Raw genomic sequence first — 15,429 nt, forward strand, 5'->3', positions numbered from 1 at the left:
GCCCACACTCTAATCATATGAAGTGTCAGTATGATCTCACCTGGACGTTGACAAAAGATGGGTCCGGAGACACCGAACAGCTTCATGCAGCGTCCCGGTGGCGGAAGGGGGATGTCGTACAGCATGTTATACACGTAACACTCCAGGGGCAGGGGTGGCTGGGTCGGGCGGGTCACAGCCTCGTGCAGCTGCTTGAGGTACATCTTACACACACGAACATACGGCATCTGTGTCACTAGGCAGATACACTTTGTCACATACAGTTTGTCCCGACTCATGTCAAATGTCTTCACCTTCTCCCGGCTGGCTGGGATGATCTTCTTCATAAAGACTGGGCTGTCGTGGGGTACAGGGGGGTAGTTGGAGGAGCGGTGCTGACTCGGGCCAGTTTCGGCCTGGAACATGGACTGTAATGTCTGCATGGCGGCACAGATCTGTTTGTTCCCCACCTCCTCGTAGAACACATATGTAGCCCCAAATGTCCGTGACCCGTCTTCCCGTGTGATGATGAAGGTGTGGAAGCGAGGGTGGCGGGAATCCTTCTGAGTACGGAACGTCAACCCTTTTGGCAGGCTGAGCTGAATGAAAGAGAAGAAAGTAAGTCCACCTACCAGATATATTCAAATACACAAAATCATGTTTGCATGGTTTCAGAAGTAAGATAAGGCTTTTGTTTCTTTTGGAAAATAACTGAAAGTATAATGCACATATCCAGGAAGGTTAAGCACTCTGTCTTTTCCTCAAAGGAACTATTTACAACATTGTCATGCACCATTCAGGAATTCTCAATAAACTCCCCTTTCTCAAAACACTGTTCATCTATCATGCCTATATTGTACATAGAAAGTCATACAGATAGATTTTCCACTTGGATAAAAAAGATATCTACACTCAACAAATAAGTGTTGTTATCAGAATATACAGTATACATGGTATAAATACAATGACATTCACTATGTGCACAAGATTTTGCAAAAAAACAAACAAAAAACAAACTTTGCATAGGTAGAAAGATTAAGTCATTTATTTAGTAGTCCATATTGTCCTTATGGGATGATTGTATAACATCTACAAGGGTAAAACCTTTAATAATTCCTACCGTTGCATGGATACAATAATCATTTTGGATGGGGACCAGACTACTGTCAGTTTCTACTAGGGCTGGGGCGGGCAACTCGGGTACTCGGGTCGGGTAGGTACTGAGTAGGACCCGGGTACCCACAGGACTACCCGGACCCGTGGTTAGTTATGTGATATATTGTTTAATCATAAAAAAATATCTAGAACCCTATGGTTAGACTAAAAGACACTAATGTTCGCATTTCTTACAGCCTAAGCACCATTGCTTCTGACCTTTTAGGTTTGAATAAAAATAACACTTCAGTCAACTTCAGTGTATGCATGACCAGATCGTTTTATACATATATTTGAATACATTTTACCAGGGCTACACTCAAACTATTTCCAATCGGACATTTTGTACCAAACTCTTGAGCCCTGTAGCGGGTACCCGGGTAGGGTCGGGTAATAGCGATGTGGGTACCCGGGTAGTCAATTTGGACTCGTCCCAGCCCTAGTTTCTACTGATGTGTACACTAGGGCTGTGTATTGCCCCAAATTTCGTATTGCGATATATTGCGATACATTCCTCTGTATTGCAATACGTACTGCAATATATTGTGGAAGAAAACTTATTGAGTTCTGTCCACTGTTTAAGATTCTTTTACCTCCACATTGAATCACAGTACAATCATACAAAGTTTAGCTTTATTCAAAGGAAAAAAAAGGGAAAAACCAGAACCATCAGACAAAACAGACAATTGTATATTGTGTCTGACTGGCTGTGCTATTCGACTCAAGAATAGCTGTTTAAGGCACCATAATGGTAAAGTCCAACATGCAGTAAATATTAGTGATATCAATTCTCCAGACTCAGTGACTTCATGGGTGCGTTTAGCTCATAGGTTCAGGAAGAAATGTTAGAGGTATTTATGTATAATATGGGTCCAGTGTTTGTGGTAACGTAAGTTTGTAATTGTTTATCAAAGAGCTGTTCGTGCAGTTTCATCACAATGACATCGCAGGTAAAAAGATGGACAATATTAGTTGTTTTAACTCTTTCAACACCAGTCAACCAGAAGCGTTTACTGCTGTGACACCCAGTAACCAGAGATTCCTGTGTGATAGATGAAACCAACATTTATCAAAGAAAATATCTGCTTGTAAAACATCTTTGCAACTCTATATTATACACCATTTGAAAGGTCTGATCCTATTGTTTATAAATATGAAAGTATTGTTTATCACATTATTTAAATAATTAATTTACAACTTAATTATGTTCAGTCACAACGTCCAGATTAAGGACCAAGGAAGCGAAAATTTGACGATTTTCGGCAAATATACGATTTCATAAAATGCACTTACCTATTTCCTTTTTATTTTTATTGTTTACGTTATTGAAAAAGCTTTTGAAAAAGAATTATCAATAGTATCTGTCATCACCCATTTCCCGATAACAGCGCCTGTCCGCTCAGTAACATGAAGAAATACCACTGTTTTCGAGGCTTCGTATGAATAACACGTTCGTCGAAGACTGGCATATGACACATCGCTAGAAAGCTTATTCTTTCATCTTCACGCTCGTAACATCACCTGGAGTTTTTCGTAGTTATAACAATCGATTTTATTGGATAAAAATTGGTTTCTAATGACGCTTTCGCGCCAAAATCTGCTACAAGGTTTGTGATTGGTCAAATTTGAGCACGTGATCTAAGGCAGTCAATCAAATTACAGTTGTGTTATGAATTTTAGATTTTGACGAAATCTTTTTGTTTATCCTGCCATTCTGAACATCTTAAGCAGGAAATCGCAATTTATATTAAAAATATGGTGCTTTGTTGATGTATCATGCTAGGTTACGAGCTGTGACAAAGTTTTTTCATGCATAATTTTGGCATTAAACATCGTGTCCGAGCCGAGAATTTAGGCGACGAAAGCCGATGTCATTTGATTTACATTACAAGCGATCGCACGAAAAGATGGAAATAATAACTTGGCAGTAAGTTTGACAACTTTTAGATATATTTTTGTTGATTGTATCTATAACTTTGTATACTATATTCAAAGCTTTGCTTGAAACGTCTTTATTTTGCTCTTTGACATGTTCGATGTGGACCCGTTTTCGAAGTGCGTGTCTGAGATTTTTATTTTAAATAACATTACGGGAAATAGTGAATAATTTCTTAATCTATTGATAAAAAATGATCATTTGAAATTGAATACGTATTTCAGACATTGTGAAATGTGATAGATTTAGTAAATGAAAGATATGACTGGTAGGTTTAAAAAATTATATACTATTTTGACGTGACTACGGCTTGGCCGGTAGGGCCTATACCGGCCTATGGTGTCTGGGAATGCTTCTTGGCCGGTATTACGGGCCTACGGTGTTGAATGAGTAATAATAATTAATCATAAGCAAGTTCAATTTGAAAACACAAAATCATTGTCAATATACCGGTACATCACAAACGTATCGCGATACGTAATTGTTTCATTTTCATATTGCGGTATACCGGTATACCGGTAATACCGTGCAGCCCTAGTGTACACATAATAATTTGGACCACAAACACAACTACTCTCAAACTCTCCTGAAACAAACAACACCCAGGCCCTGTTCCACAAGGTCATCTTAGTGTTATAATTGTCATCCGTCTATGTTAACATGGTTAAACTATGGAAGTTACGACCCTTTAGAGCTAAGATCCCTCTGTGGAATGGGCCTCAGGAGGCTCCTTTAGGTCAGAGAGCAACACTTACCATGCCAACAGCATCCTTGTCGAACAGGTTCCATTGTACGTTTTCAGGGTAGTGAGCAAGGACCTTGGACTTGTATGGACGTTCTAGTGGTGGACAGTGCAAGTTATCTCCTGGAAAGGAACATACCATTTGCATTAAATCATTAAAATATATATCATCATGATAATTAGACATTGAGCTAAGCATTCATTCCTCTCTATAACTCCTGCAGTGCTCTGACTAGAGAAGCTAAATCTCCTGTTTGGGCCCATCGACCATTTAAAAAAATCCATTTGGGACAGACCGTGCCTTGTTACGGTTAACAATAAACAAGACCATCATTGTTTTCATCATGTTCATGTATGCCCTGAATTCTCAACATGCTCAAGGTTGTGCATTTCTAATTTTGATGTATCAGTGTATTCCCCATCATTATAATTAACTCAACTGTTACTTGTCTGAACACTACTCTGCTGTTACCATGGTTGATAGGCACTGGGTGTATGTACACTGAACAATATGAAGAGGGACAAATGACCTAGATTCAGTCATTTTTTTTTATCTATGATGGCCATCCCTAAACTTTTCCACAAAGTGATGACAATGGTTGATCAATAAGCACTATAAGGGTTATCAAGGAAGACTATAGCTATAATTAATTATAATTATTCCATTCTCATTATCATGATAACGAGAACTGATTAGTGTTACCTAATGTTTAAAATTTGTCTAGAATTTTGTTGACAATTAACTCATGTAGAAAATCTGCAAGACAGACAACATACTAACCCACCCTTTTGCACAAATTGTCGTGTACCCTACATGCCCTATCATCATGATCATGCCTATAGGCACACAACAGCATATTGTAGTGCACCATTAACTGCTTATGACATGTGCCATGCTATCAGTACCCTTGGCAGGATGGGAAAAGAATGACTATGGATTCAATGAGCAAAGCCACCCTGATGGTATCTTCATTTTAATTTCTCATATGACAGTATACAGTAATGTCATGTTCTGACTGAAGGGGTTTGTTTAGTCTGGTAGAACAAGAAACCATGAGTACAACCTACACAGCTGTTTTTACATGAACATCATTTAGCTAACAGAATGAGTGAGTGGTTTTACGCTGCTTTTAGCAATTTTTCAGGAAAATCATGGCGTGGGACACCTGAAATGGGGTTCACACATTGTACCCATGTCGGGAATCGAACCCGGGTCTGCGGTGTGACAAGCAAACGCTTTAACCACTAGGCTACCCGACCGCCCCTCATTTAGCTAAGCAATATATACAACAATGGTGAGCATACAGCTGTACAGTAACATTCAAATTAATGTTAATCCCTAATATGGTTGGTCCACACACTTCGACTCTCTGGTGATTGCTCAGCTTATTCAAACCCATGGTATACCAGGTATAATCGTTAGTCAGTATAAACATCGGTCCAGAAGAAGTGTCTACAGACATGACAGAGTTGAACTTGTCCTCGCCTTCCTAGGAACATGCTCGGTCCCTGGGAAGTCTATTGTTGTTCACCATTGTTGTATATTATATGATGTTCATGCAAATACATCTGTGTATATTGCACTAGCTGTGTTCTACCTGGCTAAGCAGAACATGATAGTAGCCCACTAACGGTCCCGGTATGACTGCCCAGGTATACAGAGCATGTACAGTATGTTTACGCAGCTGTTCCATGTATGTACTGACATGATACACACATGTACCCTTCCTCTCTGTCAGCTGGAGTTGTCTGTGTACATTGTGTGTGCAGCATGTGTGTGAAGTTAACTAGAACGTACACTGTTGATAGTAACACATGAGGCCTTATCTCCTACACATCCTGCTACAAGAGATGGAAGCAGAGTGTTTAGTGGGAAGTGTCAAAATACCACCAGCTGATCAGGCTGAAGTTTGATAGTATGCAAAACCTTTTTCTCGGCCATTGTTTCAAAGACAGGAATGCCGGATACCATGGATACAGTGATTTTGCTGGAGACAAATGTCAATAGGACAATTGTATGATTTTTACAAATTTTGATGACATTCTTCTAACCATTTTACACTAAAATTGTAAAAAATACCATTTGGTAATTTTGTGTAACAATATGCAGATCAGTCACTGTGCTTGACCAATCTGAAACACTGCATATATCAAGTATATCATGAATATCATTTATAAACTTCTGTCTAACTTAAAAAGTAACCAATAAAATTGACATTTTCAATCCAGTGCCACATATTTGACCAGTTGAAAATACTGTCCAACTAATTCATGACAATATTGTTTATGCACCAGAGCAGTTAATATGGTGAATATGTTAACTCCAGAATCCAAGTACACATTATCATGTTTATTGACTCACTTAACATGCACAATTCTCATTAACATGATTAATACAGCAATGTGCTTAACCATGTTAACCCCTCCATGAACTTGGTATGTTAATGAAGTCTGTACAGTAATCATTTACAGCTACCATCATAAACAAGTTGTCATATATCATGTTTATTACTGTCAGGCAGTTACTAAGGATTGACAATATTTATCATCTTATATCCTTGGCATGAAAAAGTTATGCAACCAATGCTAATTTCAAGCCTCAAGTCAACTTATCTTATTGCAATAATTCTACCAATATCAATAAATTCTAGTCAGGAATTTGGGTGGCTCAGGTCAATGTCAACAAAACGAGTTCTACCATTAACATGATTATGTAGATAGCAGCTCTGTAGGAATATTGTAAGATATAATTTTTACGGACTTGTGTAAAATAGGTTAATTTTTAACCCTAATTTGTCAATGTAACAGTGATATGCATTACAAAGCTGCTAGCGTCAGTAAACTTCTCACATGTCATCCTGAACATGGAACTATTCCATGTTCATCCATATCTTCTGATCACAGTACAGCAGGCACCTTCCTGCTGGCTGCAGATAACGCTGTGAGTTGCAGCTGAGAGAGGCAGGGGGCACCAGGGGTGGTGGTGAGGGGACCAGAGGTGGTGGGGTTATCACAGCTCAGGAAGCCTGGTGTCCTGTCGGGCCACAGTAGGAAGTCACATGACCATGACAAAGGACCAAGCTGGAGGACAGACAATCACTCGCTTTCTGTAGTAAATGTCTCACTTTTTCAAGCTACTTGGACATGTTGATTCCAGTGTTCATTGTAGACATGGCTGCAAACATGTGGTCCATTCCAAGAATCTGATGTGTCATCAATGACATATTTGTTTCCATTTGGGATTGTAAATACAGATGCGACGTGTCTCATGTCTGACTTGAATCTATCTACAGATAAAGTTTTCAGCAGCCTTCTCTGAATAATGAATTGATTTTACATCCCTAGTTGATTTTGCATCACTGAGCATAGACTCTTATTTTATTTTCAAACATGTTTCTTCTGTTTCTCATCATCATGATCATAATCATCAAACATACCTTATGACCAAATTACCTTTTATATGGACACACCACTGCAAATAGTGCTAGGTTTATGATTTTGAACTTTTCCTTCATTTCATCAACACATTCTTCAATGACTCAAGGTAATATACCCCATTAGCATGATAAGGCCCATCAGTAATCTTAATGAATATGCTCCTTTCGAAAATTAAATAATAAAATTAATAACATGTTCTTTCTGAAAACTAAGACTGTGAACATAGTGAAAGGCACAATGATACAGCCTAGTATGAACTCTAGCCCAGAGACTTTCTACAACAGTAATAATGGTCCCAGACATTAGAAAGTTGAGCTTATGCTTATTCTTTTAAACCCATCAAATAGTGAGTGAGTGAATATGGTTTAACGCCGCTTTTAGCAATATTCCAGCAATATCACGGGACACCAGAAATAGGCTTCACACATTGTACCCATGTCGGGAATCAAACCCGGGTCTTCGGAGTGACGAGCGAACGCTTTTACCACTAGGCTACCCGACTGCCCCAAACCCATCAATTAAGATTAAATATATCAAACAATATTATTCATGTCCATGTTAGAAATTAATAAGGGGATAGTTGACTATCGTTTCATGCTATAGTATTTGAATCGAGACTATCTACATGATCTAGAGACAAAATGTTTACTTTTAACACAACAAGCATAAGCATGACCCGGTTTATGACAAGGAATCCATTACTTTCATCATGTACAACAAGTAAATTCATGCGCTCTTTCTTTGTTTTTTGCATTAAGCAGCAGTCAGCAATATTCCATCCACATCTAGGCAGCCTGTAAATAATCATGTAAGACCACACAAACCAATGATTGATGTTATGTACAATGTTGAGGCATGACAACACTCAATCAACCAAGTCACAGAGTCCAACCACCCGATCCTATAGGATGCTTTGTAGTCTTATAACAAGGATAGGAAACTGGGAACCTATTCTTATCTACCAGGGATATTATACATTATATAGCTAAACAAATACAGTTTCATAATCAATACTGACAAGTAGTTTGTTTCAGTATCTCACATCTAGTGACAAGAACAGGACAACTAAACCACAGCTCCAGATAAGCTTTTGTCATTTTAAAATCATTGGGTATCAGTAATTCTATCTGGGTATTCAAATTTCTGTTACCCACTAGCTTTTACACATGTGGGTATTTAAGTTAATTATTTAAAAACACTATTCATCTAGTCCCTGCAAACTGGTGTCATGTGGGTTCCAGAGCTTTATAGGACTCAAAAATACCACGATACTTCAACAAGAAAGTGTGATGGCAAATGATCATGATGTAACTGACATCGTGGAGTTTGGCAAGAGTGACGGAATGCCCGTTTATAATTTCAAAATAAGTTGCAGATTTGCTAATCGAATACGCAGGGTTACTTCACAATATTTTGATGATACGCACAAGTTTTATTATTGTAGCGTATCTGTAATGTTCGTTTTAATGGATTTTATTTTACTGCCTATTTCTGCATTTCTGATGCGTATTTTACGCAGGTACACAGCTGGAGCTCTGTAAACAGAGAATCATGTATTCCTACTATTAGTGTGGAGTAACCAGTGACTCGACGGGTGTCTCAGCAGACACTGACAGACACTGCTCTAGCTACAGTAACTGTCTATGTCGTGCTGAGAGGCAACAGCAGGCTCCACTATGTTTACTGCTTAATCATGTTAATCATCCTCACAGATGCCTGGCTGTCTTGGCGTTTCTCCTTACAATTAGATCATCATGGCTTACAGTTTCAAACAGCCTGCTTATCTACTTTGATCATTGTATTAACACTAAGCTCCCCTTTCCAATTAACACCGGCCCCCTGATGATTACTTATCCCCAATTTACCAGACCATTAATGATTTAGATTTGAATCAGTGCTCAGATTGGATTCTTTTCCTAAGGAAGAATCAGCACATGATCCCTTCCAGCATGTCTTGTGATCATGGTAACTACAGAGTCATGTACACGTGTAGTCCATCCTTGTGTCTGGTACAGCCCGGCTGTTTGTATTGTTTTTCACATTAGCTGTCACTCTACAGTATTGTCAATAGTACATGTCAGCACCAAGTCATAATTCACTTCTGATGATTCCAAGGTTGAGAAATACAGCTAAGGGACTGGTAATTTTTTTTATGAGGGAGGGGGGATTGGTTTTAGCACTGCAGGGTTCACTCAAGAAATGTTTTTACATGGGCCCTTTATGTGAAAATTCCAGAGGTACACCCCATATAACGCAATGTTAAAATGACACTTAGTATTTGAAAATGTGGGCCTTTTATTAAATTTAGGGACTTAAAGCACAAGGCCCCACCCTAGAATTATCCCTGGCACTGTATCATATTTTGCCAACTTCCCCATTGTATGTAACAATATATATGTAACATTTTTTCATTATTCATAGTATATTTGACATTTACAGTCTATTCTTCTCAATGTTATTCAATACTGACATGCCATACACCAGACCCATGAAGATCCGAGGTAGAATAGGTCTTCAGGAACCCATGCTTGCCGTAAAAGGCAACTATGCTTGTCGTAAGAGGCACCTAACAGGATCGGGTGGTCAGACTCGCTGACTTGGTTGATGCATGTCATCGTATCCCAATTGCATGGATCGATACTCATGATATCAATCACTGGATTGTCTGATCCAGACTCGATTATTTACAGACCGCCGTCATCATGGTCATATAGCTTGAATATTGCTGAGTGCGGCGTTAAACCACACACAAACAAATACCATACACCAAAGCATTCAGAGATAGAGAATGGCATTAGCCTAGCTGTCATGGTCATCATGGCCTTATTAAGCTAAAACTGATCACGCTGATGCCATGATCTGATAAGTTATTGGGCTCGGCACTGGCATAGAGTGGTAATTATGTGGTAAACATGGTAAATGTCCATCATGCCTCTACTGCCAATAGACATCATAGATGTGGTCTACTCTAAAGTACAACAGATGTTAGCCTTGCTCTAAGGATGTACTGAATAAAAAATCCAAGAATATATAGTAATTCTATCTTTAAAATAGGCAAGTCTACATACAGCCAGTCTTTTATACATGTTATAGGGATAACATATTCTTATTATTAATACAATCTTGAAATTATGATTGAAACTGAATAATTGAGTTAATAATTATTGCCTTAGAGACTTGTGCAAGTCTAAACAGATGTGTACAGAACACAAGCCCATGCCACAGACTTGGCAAGCCTCCTACTTAGTGGCACTCATTACCTCGCTGACTGAAATGAACAGAAATACAATCACAGCAGTAAGCATGGTAAGAGAAATAAATCTTCATCTATGGTTGGTAACCATGGTAACGATTCCTTCTTTTTATCTATGATCATGACGATAAGACAGTTAACCTCCTGATTGCAATCAGATAGGAACCCAGCCCCATGCTGACTGCACTAAGCCTAATATCCTGGCCATCTAATTATTATCTGTGTTTCTGTGTGTTCCACCCAGTCCTACCTGATAATTATATAAATAGTGGATATTCATAATGCTGTCATGCTGAATACTCAGTGAAAGAGGATTCTCATAGGTGAAGTCATGGACGGAAATACTTAACTTTTCTCGTTCCCAGTGTCATCATCATTATAATCAATGAAAATATCTTGTGTAATTAAATTTGCAAGGTATAACATACAATGAAACTAAATCACTGTAGATCAACCACATGAGAATGCTGAAGCAAGCACAATATTTGCAGGGATAGACACCATGAGCATAATACAACAAGCCTACAGCTCAATCCGGACTAGTGGTTTTATAACTGGTGCTTCCATGTTTTCACTAGCAGTCTTGGACTTATAAGTGACCAGGTATAACCCTGTATCTGTAGGTACATTTGTTAAACAGAACTCCAGATTAATGCGAATACTTATTTTTTGCATAGGTCAAGTTTTCCAATGCCAGTAAAAAGGATAGAGACAGAGAACCATATGATATCATGCATATTGCTCAAAATTGGTCACTTGTATTTTTCAGTGAGACAGTGACCGGACACCCTTGGCAATCTAAAGCTCTGGGATAAATGAAATAAATCCAACATTAGTAGAAATAGGGGCAGTCAGGTAGCCTAGTGGTTAAAGCGTTCGATCGTCACGCCGAAGACTCAGGTTCGATTCCAGACATGGGTGCAGTTTGTGAAGTCCATTTCTGGTGACCCCTGCCTTGATATTGTTGGAATATTGCTTAAAACGGAGTAACATCAAACTCATTTACTAGTAATATTTTCTTATGATAATAGAAAACTGTACATGTTGTAAACTTCAATATGACCAACATAGCAACTGACCAAGTGTGTACACATCAACACAAAGCCCCTCTGTCTATACCATGTATACTATTAGTGGTACAGTATATCTCGTACACATGGACTATATATCTAAGTATAAGTACAATCATAAATCTTGAGCTGCTCATTGTGTAAAAACAAGCAACAGAAGGAGAATGGTGAGGGTCACTCACAAACACCGTCTCTGTACACATAAGATTACACAGCTGAACACTAAACAAACCGACTATCCATACACCATATCCCTGGCCTAGATGACTTATCTCTAAGAGTATATTCAACAAGGCCATTGTAAATTGATGGAACACTCTGTGGTCATGCTTGAGAACAAAGTTCTCATACATCACTGCAATATATGATAACTCACTTTGTTTTGAGTGTTGATTTTTCTTTTCTATGATGACACCGGACATATTGTAAATGATGTGACCTTCACACTGGAAACAACTAAACAAGAACTATCCATCCTATCTTACGTGCGCAGCATGAAATACATCCCGGTCAGTTGTCTGACCAGCACAATGGCTCCTGGACATCACAGGGATATATGTGTTCTTGTCATTAGCTATGAAGACAATGTTAGCACAACACGTTAAGCTGTCTGTGGACGCGTTAACAGGTGCGAAGAGGACAAACACCAAGCATTTTAACACTTGTCTCAACACAGAAGATAAACATGTTGACAGCGCATCACACATATACACACATAAACACAACAGATAGAGATTTGCACAACCGAAATACCAATAACATCCTTCATCCTTGCTTTTTTCGTCCACAATGCTTCTTTTAGCTGGACACTAATTTGTGGGAAAACATGCATCTAACGTGTCTCACATAACACAAAAGTTTGACCTCAAACATGTCAAAAACTGTGAAAACAGCTGACACAAAATGAATTGTGAATTCACCTACACTTACTCAGCAACAATACTGACACTGACAATCAATATGTTCATGCTGTCTGTATCACCTAAGTGAACTATCAACATCCTTATCCCCTGATACACGGGACCGCCTCCGTGGTCTAGTGGTAGAGCGGAAGGTCAGAGGTTCGATTGTTCGTGTCATACCAAAAGACATTATAAAAGATGGTACTTGTTGTTACCCTGTCTGGTGCTCAGCATTAAGAGGCTAAAATAAGGACTGGTCGGCTCGGAGTCAGTATACTGTCTCTGAGTGGGGTTTTCATGTTAAACTGTTGATCTCAGTGTGCTAGCACTATAAATCGGTATCAGTCCGGACTAGTACAAGCAGCCACACACACACAGACACACACAGACACAGACACAGACACACACCACTATATAAGTTCAATAATCTTGGATGCAACATTAGACCCCATTTCACCTCACCTGATACACAGAGTTAGAATTCATTTTCATTTTCAATCATGTCAATAGGCCACAAACATGATATGCTGCAGCATTGCCACCTACCTTTATAAGGTAAAAGTGGCAGTCCAAAACTGACAGGCTTATTATGTTAGTTTCAAACCCTGCATCATGTAACATGAACAACACATTCTGCCAAATAAATACCAAACTCTTGACTGTTTACCATGTTTACCTCACATTAAAAAACAAATGTAAATTTCCTATGGAATGACACAAATGGCCATATAATCATGATCATGATGATAATACTTATTTATCAAGTTTATGACTAACATATCTAAACAATCAATCTATTATGACCATCATCCCTAACATAGCTAGTGACCAACCTTCTAAAAAATAACACATTCATCCAAGTAAAAACAGAGAAAACACTGACCAAGGTACGTCATGTGAAATCACACCAAACTGTCACAGTTAATGAACATAATAGTTGTCAGTAATACATCTAGATGCATTTGTCCTGAACGTGTCCCAACTTAGCAGGGTGATAATGAGCATGATCAATGGAGCCACGTGCAATCATCAGACTCATCATTCAAGTTGAAAACAAAGATGTCTCCAACCAGTCTCAGCAGCACAGAAGCCCTTGCCTCTGTATTCCTCACAATCCTGTCATGATCACAGTATGGACAAATTATCACAGCAAATTTGTTTCTAGGGAATTAGCAACTGCTGATGAAGAATTAAATCCAAAAGCCGAACAAAGCATTTTGAATTCTGCAAACATGGTGACATCATAGGGCAATCCTCAACAAAGGATTCTGAGGGGAAGGGAAATAGACTTATTATGATCATGATGATACTAACATCTGAATAGTAGTCAAGTATATTTCACATGGTTGATGAAATACATAATATACAAGACAACATAAATTCAAAGTTGTTTAAAAACATATCACCTTACATGTTATTATTCAATATTAAATTGTTTTTTTTAGTAGTAAACAGACTAAAATCATGATAAGTGTATCTCTAGGATGAGTGAATGAATGAGTATGGTTTTACGCTACCCATGTACCCATGTTTTCGTGCGCGACAAGCTAACGCTTTAACCACTAGGCTAACCAACCGCCCCTATCTCAAGGATGAAATGGACAAGTTGGGGGATAGTTATGGTTATATGAGCCAAGCAGTTGTGATCAAATCATTCATTTGAATGTACAATGTGCACTGCATATCATGACTTACATAAAGGTTCTCTATGGTTTGATTCATCCTCAATTGATGTTTTTTTCTCTTCAGTGTAAACATGATAAACGTAGATGACTTTGGTTAGAGAGTTATTTTGCTAATATTCAACAACAACATAGACAGGATAAGTTCTTAGAATCTGCAGTGTTTGATATCAAGCATGAAAGACATAGGCCCTTGTCATAGTTTTAGTGTTAAATGTTAAACATTTCAGAGTGCCCTTGGATAAAATACTATAGAAGCAAGGACACCAAAACCCCACTAATTTCTAACCCAGAAGTTAAATATTAGTCTATCACTAGTAACAATTCACTAAACTTTCAGTGCATTGCTTTACTACTTGTATCATCATGACAAGTGTTCTCAAGTTATTTTCCATTGGTATTGATTGTAAGTACATGATATAATAATGAATTATCAGTAATATATTAACAACCTGTGTTGTCTAATTTAACTGCCCATGTTTATATGTGTGTTCGATGGAGAACAATGCATGTGTATATCATGTATATGTACGGAAACGAACTGATCACATACACATGATATACAAGTCTGCATACATTTACTCGGCTCACTCCTTTTTCCAATGTAACAAGGTTAACCTGAAACAATGCTTACATCTATCACAAGTTCACAACACATTCTCCTGACAAGATAAACCTATCAATGTGTGATGCAGCATAACAAAAGCAGTGATTCAACAAACTATAGTATATGTCTGTAAGCAATTCCAAAAGAGTTAAATCACTAACTCTTAAGCATGTTAAATTGATATATCTGCATATTACCATACTTGACATACTTTATATTAAACATAACGATCATAAAATGCATGACTTGTATAAATAATCCATGATTTGTTTCCTGAAAAGCTGAAACTAGGACTTTATCTGTTGTGAACATGTGTAGTGATTCAAGCATATCACCATGATTGCTTGTGCATACAGCATAGTTTTTCAAAGTGTATGAATGGTACAATTACAGTCATAGTGTGAGTTAAATATACTGTTACTGTGATAATACTTGGACATTAATGTCTAATATTACTATGATTACTAGCATCATGAGCATTACTAGCGAGACATTTAATATATTAATAACAAATGTATTGCAAATGCTTTACCATAATTTCACATCTTTGCTTATAGATATGGGGTAGATTCAAATATCAACAATTTGTTGTTTTGAAATTGAAGCTGAAATCAAACAAGCCCGCAATCTCCTTACATACATATCTATCCACAGGACCATGTAAC

The 15,429-nt window shown here is 38.1% G+C and overlaps 1 protein-coding gene across 8 annotated transcripts in view; it reads right to left on the reverse strand.

Annotated features, from left to right (window-relative positions):
• The window catches only part of LOC124122853 (DENN domain-containing protein 5B-like), a 46,375-nt gene that overhangs the window by 30,006 nt on the left and 940 nt on the right, over positions 1–15,429 (reverse strand). For all 8 annotated transcript variants that reach the window (XM_046486023.2, XM_046486026.2, XM_046486022.2 and 5 more), the window contains exons 2-3: positions 3,826–3,935; positions 41–578 (exon numbers count right to left, since the gene is read on the reverse strand). In XM_046486023.2, coding sequence (XP_046341979.1) covers positions 41–578; positions 3,826–3,935 — 648 coding nt within the window. The remainder of the gene's footprint in view (positions 1–40; positions 579–3,825; positions 3,936–15,429) is intronic.

This window comes from Haliotis rufescens, unplaced genomic scaffold (assembly GCF_023055435.1).
Source record: "Haliotis rufescens isolate VD_foot unplaced genomic scaffold, xgHalRufe1.0.p SCAF_49, whole genome shotgun sequence".
Taxonomy (NCBI): Eukaryota; Metazoa; Mollusca; class Gastropoda; order Lepetellida; family Haliotidae; genus Haliotis; species Haliotis rufescens.